The 23126-nt window shown below is 38.1% G+C and overlaps 1 protein-coding gene across 9 annotated transcripts in view; it reads left to right on the forward strand.

Annotated features, from left to right (window-relative positions):
• Positions 1 to 23126, forward strand: part of CACNA2D1 (calcium voltage-gated channel auxiliary subunit alpha2delta 1) — a 930857-nt gene that overhangs the window by 485298 nt on the left and 422433 nt on the right. For all 9 annotated transcript variants that reach the window (XM_077469518.1, XM_077469511.1, XM_077469509.1 and 6 more), the window contains one exon: positions 5790 to 5919. In XM_077469518.1, the coding sequence (XP_077325644.1) occupies positions 5790 to 5919 (130 nt within the window). The remainder of the gene's footprint in view (positions 1 to 5789; positions 5920 to 23126) is intronic.

The raw sequence follows: 23126 nt of genomic DNA on the forward strand, positions 1-23126 counted from the left end.
AAAAACATAGCAATCAGATAATTTATCCTGTAACATTTTGTCTGGTAGATGTATATCTCTGACAATAGCATAGAACATTTCAGTTTTTTTTATACTCTCCATACATATTAACAACTTGCCGACCCCCCACCACAGATGTACTGCAGCAGGTCGGGTCTATTGCATGAAACTACATAACTGAACGTCATTTTGTGCAATAGACACTGGGGGCGCACTAATTGGGCAGAGGGGGGCCAATCAACGGGTCCCCCGGCCACCTGCGATCGTTCCCGAGCGAGGCAGAATGGAAATCTGCCTATGGAAACAAGGCAGATCACCCTTCTGACAGGGGGAGAAGATTGATAGTTTGTGTTTCTGCTAAGCAGAAACATGAATCTCTGTGTTCATCCAGTCAGACAATCCCCCATGCAATTAGAAAGCACCCCCTAGGGACACACTTAACCATTTGATCGTCCCTAATGTTAACCCCTTCCCTGACAGTGTCATTCGTACAGTAACAGTGCATTTTTTTAGCACTGATCACTGTAATAATGTCACTTCCTGAAAAAGTGTCAAAAGTGTCAGATGGCTGATTTGTCCGCAGCAATGTTGCAGTCCCATTAAAAAATCACCATACTAGTAAAAAAATAAATAAAAATGGCATAAAAATATCCCATAGTTTGTAGACGTGATAGCTTTTGTGCAAACCAATCAAAATACGCTTATTGGGATTTTTATTTACCAACAATATGTAGCAGAATACATGCTGGCCTAAATTGATGAAGAGATTAGATTTTTTACATTTTTTTATTGGATGCGTTTTATAGCAGAAAGCAAAAAAATTATATATTTTTTTCAAAATTGTCGATCTCTTTTTGTTTATAGCACAAAAAATAAAACTTGCAGAGGTGATCAAATACCACCAAAAGAAAGCTCCATTTGTGGGAAAAAAAGGACATGCATTTTATTTGGGTACAGCGTTGCACAACCGCACAGTTGTCAGGTAAAATAACACAGTGCCATATCGCAAAAAATGGCCTGGTCATTAAGGCGGTTAAACCTTGTGGGGCTGAAGTGGTTAAAACTCCAGACTTACCTTCAGTCTTTTTTTGTTTATTCTGATTTCACTGCACACTGTGAACTCAGGGCGTTGTATATCCTTAAGAAAGCTATGAGCAGCACCCTACATTCTCCCTCCATCACCCATAATCTGCCTGAACCACAGAGATCCAGTGAAATGCCCCATACACACGATCGGACTATCCGGCGGACTTAGTCCAATGGAAAATCCACCAGACTTTGCAGCTGAGATCCGCCGGACTTTCCGAATGAGCGGACACACAACCACACACGAATGGACTTTCCGGCGGACAATCCGCCAGACTTTTGGCTGAGGTCCGCCGGACTTTCCAAATGAATGACTTACCCACACATGGATTAAAGTCCGTGCATTTTGAACGTGACTTCAGGTATGACAGTGCTAGAGAAGGAGGTCAATCTTGCCGCCTCCATCGCCAAGATTGACACCTTGCTAGACTTGTCGTCAGGTATGGGCTTTAAGGGTCCTCCCAAAGTCCATACCAGACCCTTATCTGAGCACCCAGCCTGGCTGGTCAGGAAAGGGGGTGGGGATAAGCAAGCGCCCCCCCCCCATCCTGAACCGTACCAGGCACATGCCCTCAACATGGGGGGGTGGGTGCTTTGGGGAAGGGGGGCACCCTGTGGGCCCCCCACCCCAAAGCACCTTGTCCCCATGTTGGTGAGGACAAGGGTCTCTTCCTGACAACCCTGGCTGTTGGTTGTCGGGGGTCTGCGGGCGGGGGGTTCTTATGGGAATCCAGAGCCCCTTTAACAAGAGAGCCCCCACCCTATGTGAATTAGTATGGGGTACATGTACTCCTACCCATTCAACCTGAGGAAAAAAGTGTCAATAAAAAAAAACACACTACACAGGTTTTTAAAGTAGTTTATTAGGCGGCTCCGGGGGTCTTCTTCCGACTTCAGGGGTCTTCTCGCCGGGCTCCTCCGCTATCTTCTGCTCTTTTGCCACTCTGTTGCTAGTGGAGGAGCCTGGCTTTCTCCTTTGTTGCCACCCGGGGGTCTTCTTCCAACTTCGGGGGTCTTCTTCTGACTTCGGGGGTCTTCTTCCGACTTCTCCACGCTTTCTGGTTCTTCTCGCCGGGCTCCTCCGCTATCTTCTGCTATTTTGCCACTCTTTTGCTAGTGGAGGAGCCCAGTTTTCTCCATCATCGTCTTCTTCTTCTTATATTTCTTCTTCTTCCTTCTTCTGTTCTTCCAATGTTGACATGACGCTCTCTACCGCTGTAATGCCGTGGACACGGTGAGCAGTGACTTATATAGGCATAAGGGCGGGGTCACCGGGTGATGTCACATGGTGACCCCACCCCTTATGACGTCACAGTCCCGGGGGATGCAAGCACAGCTCGGTGTATGGGGTGGACAGACAGGTACAAAAAACTTTAATACAGAAGAGACATGTCCCTTCTGCATTAAATGTGTTGATTGTTCTTTTTTTTTTTCCTTAAGTTCCATTTTAACAAACAACTTTAAAGTGTTTGCTTTATAAGTGTTTGAACTATGGGTTGTATTGCCTTTTTGTGTTTAGATAGCACATTTTAGGCTTATTTAGTTTAACCATACATGCCTGATATTTACAAGCAGTACTCTAGTTTGCAAATTCAGTCATTGCTTTTCTGTGTTAAGATTAGGCTGCATACAGGTTTCCAATGGAGTAATAACAATATGTCAATTAGTGAAATGTCTTCTATCATAAACAGAACAAAGGTTTCATTTATTTTGTCTTCAATAGAGCTGTTTTACTCTATGTGTGAATCACTGCATATGCATCCATTGGATCATTGTGTAAGAATGGTGGGTGTTGCCTGTGTCATTTCATTTAGGAATGACATCTCACTACCTGTGGTTGTCAATGAGAAGCCTGCTCATCTGTAGCTAACCTTGAGAAATGATATCCATTATATCAATGGTCTATATGAAAACAGCAGTTATGTTTTGAGCAATAGTCAATAGCTAATTCACCAGATTAATGATTTAATATTTAATGAATGTTTTGCAGCATAAACCTGTGTTTTCCAGGAGAGAGAAATGTGTAGCTAGGTAGACATTAAATAATGATCGTAGGTCAAACATTAGGACAAGCTGTACACTTCCATGCATATATATATATATATATATATATATATATATATATATATACATATATATACATATATATATTCAATGAATAATTGATATTTTCTTCAAATATCACTTATGGTATATTTATATATCATATAATAATAATAATAATAATAATAATAATAATAATAATAATAATATGTTTATAAAAATGAAGCTGTTTTAAGCAGCTAAAGGGTTTACTTTGAAAAAAATATATATAAAATTATACATTCTACAAAACTATACAATATACAATGTGAAAGGTTTAGTGCATCTCATGGAAATTAACTTTTTCAATATGTTTGGACAGGCTATAATAAGATCTTTATTCAAACAGTGGCTACAGGTAAAGGTGAGATAGTTGAATAAGGGCACGAGTAAAAAGTTACTTTTCCAACAAATATTCATAGATGGTATTCTGTGGAAAAGCTGGTATAGCCCCCTGTAACAGAATTACATCTTGTATGAATTTACAAGATGTAATATTAAAGTCTTGTTTTGTTTTTTTTTGTTTAAAAATAACAAATATGTTATACTTACCTGGTCTGTGTAGTGGTCTTGCACAGAGCAGCCCATATCCTCCTCTTTTCGGGTCCTTTCTAGGTGCTCCTGGCCCCTCCCTCCTGCCGAGTGCCCCTACAGAAAGCAGCTTGCTATGAGGCACTCTAGACGAGCTATTGCTCTATGTATTTATTCAGACACTGAGCCACAGCTGGGCCCCGCCCCCCATCTCTCCTTATTGGCTGGCTGACTTGGATTGACAGAAGCAGGAACCATTGGCACCCACTGCTGTATCTCGGCCTAGGCTCTCGTGCAACATCGATGGATCGAGAGGGGGCTCAGATAAGTATTGGGGGGGCTGAGGGGGGCTGTTGAACACATAAGGTTTTTTTTATCTTAATGCATAGAATGCATTAGGATAAAAGAAAAAAGCCTTTTGCCTTTAAAACAACTTGAAGCTAATTACGTTATCATGATGCATGATAAACTGCATTATTTTATATTTTTCTTTTTCTCTTTGATACTAGTTATGCCGGTTACTGATACTCATTAAACTGACACTCCTTACTATACAGCATATACTTGTTCTATCTCTACTCTGTAATATGACACTGTATTATCTTGTTCATTGGCTTTTATTGTACTTACATCATTTTCACTAAAATGTTTTTGGAAAGGAAAAAATCAATACAGAATATGTATGTAATATGGTGTGTGTGTGTGTGTGTGAAAGAGGCCGCAGAAATGGGGAAACTCTTATCAATAACTAAGACAGTTTGGGAATTGAGTCCAGCTCCCTGGATCTGCCAAAGCCTTCTTTAGGGGGTTCCACTGTGAGTAAGTGTCTTAACCTGGACTCTGTTGAACAGCATCATGGTGCTGTAAGACCTTCACCTTTGAGAAGGCTTGACAATTCTTCTTGTAAAAGTGTGAGTGACCTGCTCCCTGCCATGGGTGACATTAGGATGTTACTTTCAACCACGTGGTTTCCTTTAGAGGCACTGTTTTTGCTTTTTGTCCTCTTTATTCTTTAGTCTTCATTCTAGGGACAAATAATTGTGCACTTGAGTGTGCTTTTTCTCTTGCAAGGTACAAAGTAATCAGCACTGTGGGGCTGGAGGGTCAGCATAAAGCTCAGGCTGCAACCAGGGGTTCCTTATGGGTTCAGGTTACTTGATTCAGGCCCGATTTGCAGCCCCTGTGGGAATTTCTTCCCTGTTTCTGTTCTTAATCAGATGATCAGTCATAGCTCTTTGGCAAAGAGGTCTATGGAAGCTTTACTGGATTGTATATGAGGGGACTTGTGTTTCTATAGCCTGGATCAGCTCTTGCAAGGGTTTTTCCCTGTCAGGTTCTAGTGATACTGCAGGTTGTCCTTGTGGTCAGGTCTGCTTGTCCTACTGTTTTCTGCTGTTGCTGCACATGTATGATGTAATTGTTTTTTCTATATATTTTGGTGGGAGATACTTATTGCAAGCATCTTCAATTACAAAATGTAGACATTTGGTAGTATGTTACATGCTATTTGTTCATTTTTACATTATTATTGTTATTATCAATATTATTATTATTATTATTATTATTATTATTATTATTATTTTGCCATCAAGTTGATGTTGTGGAAATTGCATAGATATTGTTTCTCCTGAATAATCATTCTCCTTTTTGGGTCTTCCATCTTTGTATTGGCGTGTTTATCCTTTCTGTGACTGTATCCAGCCATCTTATTGCTGGTTGTTTGCTGCTTCTTTTCGCTTCAACTTTTCCAAACATAATTGTCTTTTCCAATGGTTAGTTCTTCTCATAATATGTCTAAAATGACACAGCTTCAGTCTAGTCAATCGGGTTTTCTAGCAAAAGTTGGACTTCATTAAGTAAAGCATGTATTCCTTTTTCTTTGCTGTCCATTATATTCTGAAATGTGTTTTCCAACACCAAATTTCAAATGCATCAGTTTGTGTCAAATCATGCTCTTGGTCTTTAGGACACTGTATTTTGTGTTACCTTATGAAGATTTTTTTTTCTCATTACAACATACCTCTACAGAAAATTTTATTGTTCTATGTTGTGTTTACATATCTAAATGAGTTACATTTTTTTTTTTGTAGTCAGAGAAGACTGACAATGATTCTCTGAGTCAACGAATCAAGCCTGTATTTAATGATGATCCTGTCTTTCGGAGGCAAACATCTTACCAACATTCTGCTGTACATATTCCAACAGACATTTACGAAGGCTGTAAGTAACCCCAATTTCATTATCAGCGTTTCCACAAGACAAATGTTTAATGTATTGTAGCAAATGTAAAAAATAATAAAAAAAAGCCTTTGCTTGAGCTATAGAGAAGGCAGCTAGAAATAGGTCTACATACAAAACCCAGCTGAAACATAAATGATAATGTGCAAAAAACTTAAATGTATGAATAAAAATAAAAAAATACAATGTTATGAATCATATGCACATATGAACTGTGATGATATATTAAATCAAAAAAGTCCCAGAATAAAGAGTATTTTTTTAATGATAAAACAAATTATATCAATGAGAAAAAAGGTTTTCTTCCAGTGTCCAAAGAAAACCTTCCACCTTAAATCTTAACACAACACCACTTGTGCTTAGTACTAATAATGCACTCACCAGATTCTATGCTGCCATTAGCAGCAAGCAGAGCTTTAATATCAGACAGAAACTCCCAGCCTATCATACACGACCATCCGACTGCTAGATAGGTCCACAGGTGTCCAAAGTTCCACCTTTGCCAGGAGGGTACAAGGCTAAAATGGCCGCCTATTCTGATCCCTGGAAATGGCAGCGAGACATTAGCGCGTAATCCAACCCTAACGCATTTCCTGCAAGGACACGTCCTCAGGCGGAAAATGCCCTTTTCTCATTGGATTACATGTTATTCTGGGACTTTTTTGATTCAATATATCATCACAGTTAAAAGGACTTTATTGCTTTACATATGATTCATATACACGTATTGTTTTTTTTTTTTCATATGCAAATACCTAACTATTCTTATTCAGAACGTGGGATATCAGTAATTACATGTAATGTTTAAAAAAAAAGAATTAAAAAAAGCACTGTATATTTCTAGCAGGACATCTCACTCCCCTATATTCATTATATCCCAACGTGCATCCAGTATGGCTAGCAATTAATACTATTAACACATTTTCATGAGCTGAACAAAGTCTTTGTTCAATCTAAGACCAACATGTACAATAATAATGCTTAGCCTGAATACACATAATGTTTTCATTCTTGGATCCATTGTTCAGTGATCTCTTCTGTCATTATATAATACTGTACATTATCAAAAATCAAATCAAAATAATCTTTAAAATAGTCCTGTATAAAAGGATACCTGACTAGAACACATAGGGTTTGATTTACTAAAACTGGGGAGGTCAAAATTTGCTGCAGCTCTGCATTGAAATTAATCATTGTCCACGTTTTATTGTCAAGACTTAATTGAACAAGCAGTTTTAGTAAATCAACCTCATAAATGTATTAATGTAACCATGGAATTTACTATCTTTAAATTCCGAAAAAATATGAAAATGAACCAAAGCGCCAAAGGATGAAAATAAGTGAAAAAATCTCATGTATGTGTTAATATGGATAAAGAGATCAAATTGCTTTACCACATAATTAAAGCAGCTGCAGTGTGAAATTGGTGTGAACAATTAATAAATGATAAAAAGTATACCACGCTAAATGCTAAAAAAATGACATACAGGTAATAAATGATACACTGGTAACAATTAATAAAATTAATCAAACAGTCCCCAGTGAAAAAAAAGGTGCTTGTGCTAGTGAAACAGCATCCAGTGCTGTGACTTGAATAATAGAGGGATGATTCTGTGCTTCTTAATTGCTTTAAATAGGGTGCCCCCTAATAGATGTGCACTCACCCCTGGGAGTGGACCAACTATCACTAGTTAGGTCAAATGGACCGATGATTGGCAGCGGTGGATATTCCTCATATGAATAGATATAATAGAAAAAGCCTCATTGCACAGTACCATTGATAGAGAGCTTTTTATTCCAAAAAATATAAAGATATTAAACTCACATGTATGAGTGCCTAATGTCCTGGCACCTGGAGTGAACAGCAGGTATAAGTAAATCCGTGAAATCCATGTGGTTAGTTCATGCAGCTGCTGGCTCAGTGAAGGCTTGATTTCCGGATTGAATGTGTGGGTGGAAGTGTGTCACGATATAGTGACTCTACCATGAGCACCTTTTTTTCACTGGGGACTGTTTGATTAATTTTATTAATTGTTACCAGTGCAACAATTGTATGTACCTGTATGTCATTTTTTTAGCATTTAGCGCGGTATATATTTTATCATATCTTTAAATGCCATTCGTAAGAAGAAGTGCTTACTGAAATTTCTTTAAAAAAACTGTGTGGTGAAGAATTTCCCAGTATTAAATGGTAAAATCATATTTTTAGTATGAACAGAATCTATGGTATGTGCAGTTATCTTTGAAATTGTTGGGCACTGTAAAATTACAACTTAATTTATTGCAGTATAAACAAACAGAAAAATGCTAATACTGGAACATTTATAAGTGTACTATAACTGAAAATAATGTTATGGCTTATTATAATTAAAACGGAACTCCACCCAAAAGGGTAGTTCCACTTGTTTGCCCCCCACTGCCACATTTAGCACTTTTTTGGTGGAGGGAATGGGTACCTGGTTTTGATAGGTACCCACTCCTATTTCTAGCTAAGATTGCTGTGCCAATCTAGGAGCATGTTTGGCCCCTCCTCCTTCCCCAGCAGCCTTCTGAGACACATACAGGTCCCAGAAAACTGTGGGGCCATTCGCAAAGTGCTGCAGTTTGTTTTACTTAAAATGCCAGTGCCTGCACCCAAAACCAATTATTGGGTGCTGACATCACTGGATCCCTGGACAGGTAAGTGTCCTTATATTAAAAGTCAGCAGCTACAGTATGTGTAGTTGCTGACTTTTATTTTTTATTTTTTGAGAGACTGGGGCTACTCTTTAAGAAGGTTGTAACAATAAAGAAGTAGGTAAATAAGAGGTTGGTATAAAATTGTGAATTTAAAAAAAAACATTTTTAATTGTTGAGCAAAAACAATTGAAAATATATTGACCACCTGGATTTTTATACCTTTCTATATTATGATTATAATTATTTAACAAAATATACTTTATAGGATGGTCGTTTCTTTGAGTTATTTTGGTTGAAGTGTATCTAAAGCCAAAACTTTTTTGGTTTTTTTTGTTTACATAAATACATTTATTTTGAAATCATTAATAAAATAACACTAAATGTAATAATATAACATCATGTATCTTGATGATAATGATGATGATAATTATTCATATTAGTATTATTGTTTAGGCATTAGAATAACATGTATAACACATAATATGTATAATACTTTTGTATATAATAATAATAATAATAATAATAATAATAATAATAATAAAAATATTGGATTTGTTTGTTTTGTTACACTAAGGAAAATTAATTGCATTGAAGGAGGAAATGAACTAAAAAAGACTAAAAGAAAATAATACAAGTAAAAGTGAAAAGAGTTTATTAATCACTTAAGCTCCAGAAGGATTTACCCCCTTAATGACCAGACCTTTTTTTGCGATATGGCACTGCACAGCTTTAACTGACAATCGCACAGTCGTTGTACCCAACAAAATTGATGTCCATTTTTCCCACTAATAGAGCTTTCTTTTGGTGGTATTTGATCACTTCTACGGTTTCATTTTTTGCGCTATAAACCATTTTGAAGAGAAAAAAAATATTTTTTACTTTCTGCTATAATACATATCCAAAATAAATAAAAAAAAAATGTATTTATCTGTTTAGGCCAATATGTATTCTGCTACATATTTTTGGTAAAAAAATAAATAAATCACAATAAGCGTGTATTGATTGGTTAGCGCAAAAGTTATAGAGTCTACAAAATAGGGGAAAGATTTAGGAACGTTTTTTTTTTTAATTGTTTTTACTAGTAATGGTGAGAATCAGCGATTTTTAACATTGCACAACATTGCGGCAGACAAATCTGACCCTAAGCGACACTTTTTTGGTGACCAGTGACACCAATACAGTAATCAGTGCTATAAAAATGCACTGATCACTATATAAATGGCACTGGCAAGGAAGGGGTTACTGCTAGGGGGGGATCAAAGGGTTAAATGTTCCCTAGGGATGTGCTTTTTATCTGTCAGGGGGATGGATTAACTGGGAGTAGAGAGAGATCACTGTTCCTGATCACTAGTACCAGCTGATCGCTATCTTCTCCCCTGTCAGAACGGGGCTTTGTCTTGTTTAGATCTTCAATCTGCCTCTCTTTTTACTGTGATCGCGAGTCCACCGGACCCACGAATGAGCTCCCGCGACGCATAGCGCTCCCGCAGTACCACATGCACAGACTGATGTACTGACTGACGTCGGTTTGCACAGCTGAGCCGCCTTGCCGGGTGGTTATGATAATGAGGATGGAAGAATTGACAGTAAGCCTACAGGACAGATACCAAAAGTTAGTAAACCTTTGGTATACTTTGAGGGAATTATCTAGATCAGAAAGTCTTTTATTAACCTCCCTAGCGGTAATCCCGAGTCTGACTCGGGATCGCATCAGTGGATGCAGGGGAGGACACAGTGAGACTTACTTACCTTGTCCCCTGGATCCAGCGATGTCCCCCGCGATGTGTGATCGAGCTGTCCTCCGCTCGATTCACTGTGCCGAATGCGCACGGGAGCGGAGAACGGCGGCAAATTCAAAAAAGTAAAAACACACAAAACACACACAGCACTGTAATCTTACAGATTACAGTACTGTATTAAAAAATACACATTCCCTTTGTCCCTAGTGGTCTGTGCAATGACCTGCATGCACTTTTATATTATAAATACTGTTTTTTTCTGCCTGGAATTTGGAGATTGTCCATAGCAACCAAAAAGTGTCCCTTTTTCAGTGTTTTAGGATTTGATTACATTATTGAATAATTTTTATTATTCTTTATTATATTATAAACTTTATCATACCCGGGATGTCTGCTAGACTCTGGTTTGAAGAGATTTAAGAGTGTTATTCCTAAGAATTACAGGACTAAAAAATAAAACGCCAAATTTCCATGCAAAATAATTGTACTGCTTTCAGCGCCTAATTCCAGACTGAATCATACCGCCAGGGAGGTTAAGCCAACTGTACATGGATCAAAATTTGGCCAGTTCAGCAACGACTGGCCAAATTTGATCCATGTATCAGCACTAAGGTTGTACAACCAACCTGTTGGATTTTCTCACCTTTATCAGTGCTGCAGGCTATCGCCTGCACTGCTGAAAAGTGTATTCTGACAGAGGAAGTCTCCCTGCTGTCAGAATACAACAGCTCATGGGGGAGATTTCCCCATCCACATTCAGTCTACGTGATGCTTTAGACAATGATATGTGGCATACTTAGAGTGAGCGCTTAGAATAGTTTGATGGAATGGGGGGGTTGGTGTCCCGATTTTTCCCTTTTTTGTGTGTTTGTGAGTCTTGCTATGCCTCGTGGGAGTTGCAGTTCTGCAACAGCTGGAGGTCTGCTAATGGCATATCACTGATATAGAGGGTTACACATACTTGAATATTCAACTGGCATTATCCATGGAGCTATTTTAATATGTAGAAAACCACTGTATGATTGGATGATAAGGATTTTGTATTTAATATGGAATTGTAATGGGAGTTAAAATAAGAGTTAACAATGTAAAAGAGTGAAATAATATCATAAGGTGATTTTAGCTATTTCAAAATTGACTAGTGGAGGCTTGCAATGATGTATTTTATATAATGGAACCGGATGATATGAATAAGTAAGTTGTTGACTTATTAAAGCAGTGTTAAAGGGTGACATTTGTGCTTTCTAACACTGGCAACTGGACCATGTTTTTTTTTTTTTTTTTTCTTGCAATGTTTTTATTGCTTGTTTATTTCACTAAGGTTTCCAAAGTGAGATAAATAATCTTTGCTGTTAATAAAGATACTGGTAATATTTTCACCGTTTTTGCTCTAATGTATATACATATGTGATAGTTCACACTGCCCCTTTCTTTGCAATACATTTCATATCTAAAGTAACCCACTGCAAGCATGCCTAAATCAAAATAAATTTTAATGTGTAATTCAAGCCTAGCCCAGTAAACAACATTGCTAAATATAATTCTATTTAAAATGGCAATGTAATATAATTGAAATGCAGTTCAGGGGAAAGGTAGTAAACATTTCTGGTAAAAAAAGAAAGAAAAAAAAAAATATTATGAAGTCTTTACACCAGTAAAATGTATGACACATTAGGAGGTGAGTTGCCATCTAGATAAAGGAAGGCCTGTAGACGTGGTGTATCTGGATTTTGTAAAAGCATTTGACACAGTTCCCCATAAACGTTTACTGTACAAAATAAGGTCCCTTGGCATGGACCATAGTGTGAGTACATGAATTGAAAACTGGCTACAAGGGCCAGTTCAGAGGGTGGTGATAAATGGGGAATACTCAGAATGGTCAGGGGTGGGTAGTGGGGGTTCTGTGCTGGGACCAATTATATTTAATTTGTTCATAAATGACCTGGAGGATGGGGTAAACAGTTCAATCTCTGTATTTGCAGATGATAGTAAGCTAAGCAGGGCAATAACTTCTCCGCAGGATGTGGAAACCTTGCAAGAAGATCTGAACAAATTATTGGGATGGGAAACTACATGGCAAATTAGGTTTATTTTAGAAAAATGTAAAGGAATGCATTTGGGTGGCAAAAATATGAATGCAATCTATACACTAGGAAGAGAGTCTCTGGGGGAATCTAGGATGGAAAAGAACCTGGGTGTCCTAGTAGATGATGCAATGCCAAGCTGCTGCTAACAAAACAAACAGAATATTGGCATGCATTAAAAAGGGATTAACTTCAGTTATAAAGTGATATTTCCCCCTCTCTACAAGACTCTGGTCTCGGCCACACCTGGAGTATGCTGCCCAGTTCTGGACACCAGTCCTCAGGAAGGATGTACTGGAAATGGAGCAAGTACAAAGAAGGGCAACAAAGCTAATAAAGGGTCTGGAGAACATTAGTTATGAAGAAAGGTTGTGAGCACTGAGCTTATTCTCTCTGGAGAAGAGTTGCTTGAGAGGGGATATGATTTCAATTCACATACACTATACTGGTGACCCCACAGTGGGACCAGCCAGACACTGTGTCCCTGATTATGATCACACTAGTCTCAGTGTCACCAGGCCAGTGTAGCCAGCAACTATTTCTGATCACTACCATATCAGGGCCCATATCACCAGAGCCAGTGCAGCCATCAACAGTATCCTTGATCTCCACCACATCAGTACAGTGTCACCAGAGCCAGTGCAGCCAGCAACAACATTCCTGATCACTGACCCTGGCCTGTTTATTGACCACATTGCTGCTTGCTGTTTGGACCAATCATTTGCCTGTTTATTGACCGCATCTCTGTTTGCTGCCTGAACTGACCCATCTGCACATCCCGCTGACTATGTTCCTGCTAGACACTAGTCCTAACCATGCCCTGCAGACAACTGCTTTTTTGAAACCAGAGGAACTATTTTGTTTACCCTTTGTTCAGCCTCCTGTACCTTCTGGTCAGTGAACATGGCATCCCTGGGTGCAACCATGTACCAGTAGGCTAGGCTTGTTTAGCTTATAGGAAAGGAGATTGCTGTAGGTGATGCTACACTAAGCTATATTCCCTGACCACTCGTACAGAGGTGACCATTACAGTACTTTGGTTTTGGTACAATTGGTTAATTTTTGTGATACACAAAATGACCGGTACATAATCAGTCCAAACATTGAAAGAGTCTCACACATGTGGCATCCCTATACTTGGGAGGAGTGGCAGAATGTGTTTTGGGGTTTAATTAAGTATGCCCATGCTGTGTGTGTGAAAAAAAAATATTATACAACTTACGTGTAAAAAAATTCTTTCTGCATTTTACAGAGCATTATGATCACACACCTCAAACCAGTGTAGGTCTGTCACTTAGCCCCAAAGCATATAGAAGAAAGATTTTCCCAGGTGGGGGGAGCGAAAGGGAGGTCAAAGGCCAAGTGACAAAGGTGTAGACTGCTGTATAATAAAGGGTAAAAATACTTTATTGCAAATTACATCTTACAATTATAATATTATGGCCATGGTCATAAGTAAGGGACATGTAAGATAGTTCAGCTTATCTATTTAGGCAAGCCAATGTGGATTAAAACATACAGGTTCTACATACAACATATAACATATAGCACAAAATATAACATATAACACAAAATGCCTGGATGCCAGGTTTATTGGCACATGTTGCATCCACCCGGCCCTAGCCATATAGTTTGTTAGCAATGCAGTGATCTATGTGTAGCACAACCCCCTGGAGGCTCAAGCTGGGGAGGAGAGGCAGGAGGGAATGAGAATGGGAAGGGGAGTCCAAACAGGGAACAGTGGGCCTGTGTATATTTGTTGATGTCACTGACAATAATGGGATCTAAGGGATCCAATGGAGCATCAGAGGCCAGGGCAGCACATTCAAACAGTTTCAGGAATGGATACAATTGCTTTCAGATGGTAAATACTGGGTTATTGCTATGTCCTCTGTAGGTGGATAGACTACCTGAGAGGCAGTATCAAAGGCTGATGAAGTTTTGCCATGCAGGGAGCGAGATGTCACACAGAATTGTGAATACTTTACCACTCCTATGGGTGGCTCAGTCCATGTTCCTTTTAGGGCATTTCCTCATGCAAATGGAAGGATTGTCCACTTGTCCCTGCAGGGCTTGATGTAGATCGATGGGCTGCAGGTGTCATCATCTACATCTAATATCTAATATCTTTCCATGGGTAAAGGCATATGCAGTCCATGGGTATGAAGCCATTCTCTGTAATCACGGAGACAAGCTCCTTATGTACTCCTCGTTAACTCGCCAACATGGCAGGGGATATGGAAGTACCGAGTGATGTAAACACGTTTCGCAGTGTGATTGCGTAGCTTCCTCTGAACCTAGGCCAAGTGGATGCAACATGTGCCAATCAACCTGGCATCCAGACATTTTGTGTTAAATGTTATATGTTGCATATAGAGCCTGTATGTTTTTGATCAATATTGGCTTGCCTAAATAATCAAGCTGAACTATCTTGCATGTCCCTTGCTTATGACAATAACCATAATATTATGATTTTAAGACATATATTGCAATAAAGTATTTTTACCCTTTATTATACAGCAGTTCACACCTTTGTAATTTTGGTAGCCCTCCCTTTCTCCCCTCACCTGGGAAAATATTTCTTCTACTTGGAATTTGTGCCTATGTATGTGGCTAGGCCGTATAAAAGTCTCACAAATCTGGTATTACCATATTCAGGGGCAGTAGGAAAATGTGTTTTGGGGTGTGATTCTAACTATGCCTGTATTTATGTTAGAAATATCGTAATTATTGACGACTTTGTGTAAAAAAATACATTTTCATTTTCTTTCTGCGTTTTTCCAAAAAATTGTGGCAAAAAATTATGTTTTCAAAAGACTCATTACAGGCATAATCCACTTTTAAGTACTTCCTGGTTTTATTAAAAAAAGCTTAATTGAACAAGCTGGAGTTAGAAGCTCGTTGGTTTCTATTCAGGAGTGAGTCTGATTTTGCACTTTCCAGCTTTAGTAAATAAACCCTATTGTGTACTTAAAAGTGGGGTATGCCTGTATGTTTCTTACAAAATGTGTTGGGCGTTTGCTTTCCAAAATGGGTTCATTTTGTGGATGCTTACACTGTCTTGGTGTTTCAGGGCCTCAAGAATTGTGACAAGTATTAAATTCATAATTTATACTCCTTAAAACCTTGAGGGTGCTCCTTGAATTTTGGGCCCCTTTAATGTGGTTAGGCATATGTGAGACTTGGTGGTTGCATCTTCCGTATCTGCTTCCATAGCAAGCTAAAGGCTCCCACTGCTGCCTGTCTGTCCTATGAACACTGGGAGATTGGTGAGAGCTGCAACAGATGGGCACAGTGCTGGATTGAGTGAGGACTCAGGTAAGTATTTAGAGTACTGGGACATTTTTTACCTTAATGCAAGGAATGTATTAACCTCCCTGGCGGTACGATTATTTCGGATTTTAGGTGCTAAAAGCGGTACCATTATTTTGCATAAAAATTTGGCGTTTTATATTGTAGTCCTGCAATTCTTAGGAATAACTCACTTAAATCTGTCCAAACCAGAGTCTAGCAGACATCCCGGGTATGATAAAGTTTGAAAAATGAAATCATAAATTATAATATAATAAATAATTATAAATAATTGTACCAAATAATAATATAACAATAATAAAAATTATTCAATAATGTAATCAAATCAAAAACACTGAAATTTGCTCAGTTGCAGAATTGTCACTGTCATTACTTTTCAGTATTTGATGACGGATCTCCCCACAAATCACTATCGCTCAATTCTGCGAGTGATTCTAATTTATTATCGCTGTTTTCTAGCTGGTCTAAAACCATTTTTGATGTAAAAGGACAGTTTTGGTTGCTATGGACAATCTCCAGTTTCCAGGCATAAAGAACAGTTTTTATTACATAAAACTGCATGCAGGACACTGGGCAGACCACTAGGGACAACGGGGATGTGAAATATTTACATACAGCAATGTAATCTGTAAGATTACATTATACTGTATGTTTACTGTTTGTTTCACTTTTTGAATTTGGCGCCGATCTCCGTCCCCGTGCGTCGCAACGCTCGCAGGGCACGGAGATCGGCGATGTGATGCATCGAGCGAGACACGGCTCGCTCGTACAACGGGGAGACAATGCTGGATCCGAGGGAGAAGGTGAGTAAACGTCCTCCTGGATCCAGCGATGCAGTCCCGAGTCTGGCTCGGGGATACCGCTTTTGGTATGAAAATTCCACCCCGAGCCAGACTCGGGAATACCGTCAGGGGGGTTAAGGTAAAACATGTCTTGGCTTTAGAACCACAAGCATGTTTCTATGACTTTTGGGAGTTATAACATTTTGATAAATTTTTATACAACTCAACAAACATAAAATGTTCATGAATGTCTGTAAGAGTTCAGTCTTAACTTTTGACCAAGCATAGTTTGGGTTGATACCTTCTTACTAGGTGGTCTGAAATGATCTTACATAGAATTTAATTAAGTGAATTCACAATCAAAGGTAATACATCTTAGTGAATTGCTATAAAGTGTAACCATGTTCTCAATTAAATCAATCCTATGATTCTGTTTTATTTTTAATTAACAAAGTTCAGAAGACACATCCTCTGTGGCATTTCTAATTTAGACTTGTTTAAGCATCTAATATTCTAATGTGTTTTATCTTGTCAGTAGTATTGAATTTATCTTACCATTTGTGAATGTGTTATCCAAAATACTTTCTTTGTGCATACATATAATTATCAGCAATTATTTGGTAGCATATTAATTACACCATGTCCTAGTTGCATATCTCCTAATTTATAAATATTTACTTTAATCTTTTGATTCTAATTTCCTGTAAGACTTTGGATTGTGTGAAATAAACTTTTTTTTAATTTATACTGCTGAAGATAGTCATTATTAATGAATACATTAAATGAGCATGTGACTTTTAGAAGGTTCCTACAGGTCCTGTTTGTTTTCAACAAACAAATTCTCCAGCCTTGCTAGTCACAAAAGTGATGTAGTTATGATCTTCTAAAGACATTGGGGGTTATTTACGAAAGGCAAATCCACTTTGCACTAAAAGTGCACTTGGAAGTGCATTCTCTCTAAATCTAAGGGGTAGATCTGAAATGAGTGGAATCTCTGCTGATTTTATCATCTAATCATGTGTCTAAAATGCTATTTTTTTTATCTTCCTTGCATGTCCCCCTCAGATCTACATCAACTTTACTTCAAAGTGCACTTTCAGTGCAAAGTGGATTTTCCTTTAGTAAATAACCCCCATAGTATTAGTAACAGTGTTTTTAGCTGCATATGTTTTCATAGATCCAGACTAAACCACAATGTATGTCTACGGGCAGGTGGATGTAAAAAAATGATCATCTGTGTACATCCACCAACAGCCGTGTCCATTTGGGTCCATTTTTTTTTTTTTAACTGAACAAGGCTGTGTCTTTTTCCAATTAGATGAATCTGGAGGAATGGAAATGGATGCTGTCTGTATATACCTGTTTTGTTTGTATCCGTTTTTAGGCACAACATATTTTTTGTTATTACTTTTAACACCTAGGATTGGTTTCTGCAACAACTAAGCAGATCCCCTGCTGACTGGAGCCAAATAGAATGGATGCCATCCATGCCCATTCAGTTTCCTCCAACTCTATGGTAGGCCAGGTGTAAACGGACTCTGCTGTCCATTTATAACAGGCTACCTCTGATCTAGTCCATAAGAATGAAAAAGGACACAGTCCTTTTCTGTTTTTTTTCTGGACCTGGAGGGACCTGGAGTTAGGTGGGGGTAAATGAACATCTGTTTGAAGGGCTCCATGAACCTTCTAATCAGGTCCACTTGAAAAACTGGCAGGTGGATCTGATTGGAATGCCCATGTAAAAGGGGATTTAGAGTGCAATGACAAAGCTGTATATTGATATTACTGAACTGAGAGGTTAATCTACAGGTTTCTCCCACCCTATTAAATTCAGGGGGGTCTCTGGGCTACATAGGCAGGATCTAATTTACATACACTAGATACAGGAAATGAAAGAGAAGGTTTTTTTTTTTTATTGAATTAAGGGTCAATTGTATTTTTCTGTTTATTTGAGAAAGAAATAACATAAGTTATGTTAATAAACATAGTGCAGTACTCAAGGGGCCTCATAATTTACATTCCATCAATTTTAAGGCAGGTTTATTCAGGAAGGCAAAAAATACTGATGCTGAATCAGCTTATAATGGAGTCCTGCAATCAGGAGTCACTGCACATGTATTTTATTGTGCGTTGCACTTTTCAAATGAGCAGCACAGTTACCCACTATAGCACACTCTCTGGAATTCTGGAAAGACCGGCGGAGACAGAGTTTGCAAAAGTGTCACTTATGCATTGTAAAAGTGGTACATAATGCGCCAAATTCATGTACCTATCTACAACTTGTACTTTAATTTGGCACATGCTGCACCACTTTTAGAATGCACATAAGACACTTTTTGCAAAATCTGACTATTTGTGTTTTGAATCTTGCACTTTCATTGTGCCACAGAGTAAAAGTGGCACATTTTAGAATCTGAATTTGGTGCATAAGTTGCTGTCAGAAGCAAAAGTATCACAAATGCATAATGAATTTGGTGCAATGCATTAAAAATAGATATTAACTTCAGACAAGTGGCACAGCCACTGTGTAATAACTTCATGTATTTGTATCTAAAATGAATGCTGTAATTGTTGCTACATGGTTAAATATGGCTGATACTAGTATTATTTAATTCATTTTGGTAACCTCCTAAAGACTCCTCCAATATCTTAAGGGCTTATTCAACCACACAAAGCTCATTTTTAGCTAGACTGCTCAATCAGCCAATGTTCTTGGCAATGTTTTTGCTGTAACCTTATATACTACATGCAGTTCTAACTGATTGTGTAGTTTTCACATTATTATGTCAAGAGGACTACCGTATTTTCCAGTGTATAAGACGACCTTTTACACTTTAAAAAAACGGCCAAAAGCGTCTTATATGCCGGGTATGAAATGCCACCCGCTGGATGTCAGCCCGCCGGATGCCCACTGGATGTGTGGTAATACTGTATGTAGCTTCAGCCAATCGCAGCAAATTATGTATTCTATTAATGAATACAGAGCCTGCTTGGATTGAAGTAACAACCTTTGCCAATCTGAGCAGGCTGCATACAGTAGCTTGCTCGGATTGGCTTTGAGAGTCAGAGAGGTGCAGGCTGATGATGTTACAGGCTCTGCCAATCCGAGCAGGCTTTATATTCAGTAATATAATACATTGTAACTACATTGTAATAATACATTCAGTAATATAATACATTGCTTGCCGTGATTGGATTAGAGCTGTATAATGTATTCTGCAATGTACCTGGTGCTACTGTACATGCAGTATTACCGCACATCCAGCTCCAGATCTCCCCTTCATATAGTTATGATTTCTGGAGCTTTCTGGTGCTCTCATTGAACGTATTGCATTGGAGGAGAGGATTCACTGGCCATTGTTGCTGGCCATTATTGCTGCTTACCAATTGTGGGATCTCTGGGACTTGCAGTTCACCAATTTCCTTTTTTATTTCATAACAGTGGTAATACTTGACAGATTACAGATTAGTGGGTGTAAAATAGCTCATAGACATAGACAAGACCCCATCATGGCACCAGCAAAAAGAAGGAAACATGAAGCCAGTTTCATGCTCAAATTTGTAAACTTTGCCAATAACATAATAACTGTACTGCTGCCAGACAATATGGAGTAACAGAAAAGATGGTCCGAGACTGGAAATCAAATGAAGATCACAGGGTAAGTGTGCACTAAGAAGAGGCACCCCACATTGGCCAGAACTTGAAAAGCATGTAGCAGACATGGTGCTCAATCATCGTCAAAGTGGTTATGTAGTGACACGAAACAACATATGGATTTTTTTCTCTTCAGTGGGCCAAATCTAACCCAGATCACAGCAAAGGATTCAAGGACATTGTATCCTGGTGTACTATCTTGGAAAGGCATGATTTGGTCCTCAGGCAAAAGACCAAAATTGCCCAAAAATCACCTGCAGATCTCTATGTCAAAGTAAGTAATTTCCATCAATATGTAATACAACAGCGCAAGAAACATGGCTATGCGTTAAGTCAGATCGGACATATGGATGAAACTCCTATGGATTTCGATATGGTTGGAAATAAAACTGTTGATTCAAAATGTGCAAAAACTGTTTTAGTTAAAACAAAAAGACATGAGAAGTCCAGTTTTACAGTGGTACTAGCATGTACAGCTGATGGCACCAAACTTAGAACAACAATTATTTTTAAAACAAAAACAATGCCGAAAATCAAGTTCCCTGTTGAAGTTTGTGTACATGTGAATGAAAAAGGCTGGATGGATGAAGAAGGGGTAAAGCTATGGCTTGAAAATGTATGGCGTAGGTGATCAGATGGACTTTGTCGAGAACATAGCCTGCTGGTGTGGGATATGTTCAGGGCTTTTTTAACTCCCAGCACAAAAGAAAGGCTGACAAGAATAAACACATATGCGGCAGTTATTCCTGCTGGATTGACATCACTGGTAAAGCCACTGGATGTGTGCCTAAACAAGCCATTTAAAGATCGCATTCGAGAACAGTGTAATGAGTGGATGGTTAGTGGTGAAAAGGTATTCACAAAAGGAGGACACATGCGTGCTCCACACTTGGATGTTTTCTGCAACTTTGTCATAAAAGCCTGGAATGATATTGATGGAGAAACAGTAATCAAGTCTTTCAAGAAGTGTGACATATCAAATTCATTGGATGGTATGGAGGACGACTACTTGTGGCAAGTTGAAGGGGAAGCCGGAGCTGAAGCCACACCATCTCATTCAGAATTAGATCCATATGATGACTTAAAAATGTAACACAAGATGTCACTGATGAACTTATAATGTCAGATGATGAACATGATGAGGATTTTGAAGGATTTTGTGGTGCTGTTAAGTCATAACCATTTTAATTAAAATTATGTAAATCAAATCAGATTAAAAAATTTTTTATGTTTCTAATTTTTTTTAAATGGTATTGCCCCAGAAGGGGGGGGGGGTAGTCTTATATGGTGAGTAAAGGCCAAAACCTATGGTTTCACTGGAATATTAGGGGGGTCGTCTTATACACCGGTCATCTTATACACCGGTTGTCTTATACACCGGAAAATATGGTATTTCATACTGATTGATGTAACTACACTTCCTTATGGACTTGATATATAAGGTTCAGTGTTATATTTTGCAGTTTTCTCTTATCTGTTACAAATTCACTAGTATCAGTGGTATACCCTTTTTTTTTCAACTAGATGGGCTGGAGCTGAAAACATTGGCTTATTTGATTGTCCATATAGAACTTTGTGAAATACTGTAAACATATAAACTGGTCAGCAAAACATTTTCAGTAATCTTTCTTAAATAAAACAAATCTGAGATAGGTAGCATCACTTTGCATATGACTTTTTTTTAAAGCTTGAATGTGTTTTTTCATGTACATATCTTCAGGTTTGATATGATCTGTTACCTTTTTACAACCACAGTAGATTCACAGTGTGGAAATAGAATGTGCAATTATTTCTACAGCCATGTTTTATGGCTTAATCGAATAATTGACAATCGGTAAGTTTTGTTGGCAGCTTAGTAAATTAAAGAACAGATTCAATTTTCAAGGCCAGGCCAGTGAATTTGTTCATTGTTTCATTGAAGATTTCTATTGAATAGTGTGAGACAACATTAGTCCACCTTTTTGATTATTGGATTTCACTACTGTCTGACTCCTCAGCAGCAACACTACTAATGTGTTTGCCCTTTTAGAAGCCACTTCAGAACTAGTTCCTATGGTTACAGTTCTCAGTATAAAGCATCTTCCTATTCTCCATTATTCCAGACTACATGCTTTAGAATATTTGGATGTTTTGTTAGATATTTGTACAATATGGCTTAATTAATAGAAGAATGCAGTTGTTAGTAGTGTGCTTGTCATCACTGTGATTTTGGTTTCCATTGCTCCTTCTTCTGTATTTTTATTTATAGCAAAAATGATTTACAAAATGAAAACAAGAGGCAAGCAAGGAATGTTGACCATGAAAACCAGTGATATGTTAGATTATATTTTCTAAACTGTGCTGGACATTTGAAATGTACCATATAATTTGATGGTTGCTTTTTCAACAAAATCTCCACTTTTGAGTCAGTTCAGTGTTTTAAACTGTATGCTTTTTTTTCAAACATAAAGCTCAAAAACCCTATTTATTTATTTTCAGATTTGAAAGATATTTTTTATGCTTGCTGCTGAGTGTGGTCTGTTTTTACCCTTATTTTTCCTCTTTCAGATACAGGCATACCCCACTTTTAAGTACACAATGGGGTTTATTTACTAAAGCTGGAATGTGCAAAATCAGGCTAATTTCTGCATAGAAACCAACGAGATTCCAGGTTTTATTACCAAAGCTTAATTGAACAAGTTGGGGTTAGAAGCTCATTGGTTTCTATACAGACGTGAGCCTGATTTTGCATTTTCCGGCTTTAGTAAATAAACCACTCTGTGTACTTAAAAGTGGGGTATGCCTGTATATACAATCCCATAGCATTCAGTAGAGATATCAATAGTGTGTGACTAGAGATTTGAGTTGTAATATAAAAACTTGCTTTACAGGCCTTTGCATAGAACCATATGAATTTTAACAATACTTAGATATCAACCTTGTGATATGCCACTAAAAT

The sequence above is a fragment of the Lithobates pipiens genome, unplaced genomic scaffold (genome assembly GCF_037356315.1).
Source record: "Lithobates pipiens isolate NorthernLeopardFrog02 unplaced genomic scaffold, aLitPip1_a1.2 Scaffold_8, whole genome shotgun sequence".
NCBI lineage: Eukaryota > Metazoa > Chordata > Amphibia > Anura > Ranidae > Lithobates > Lithobates pipiens.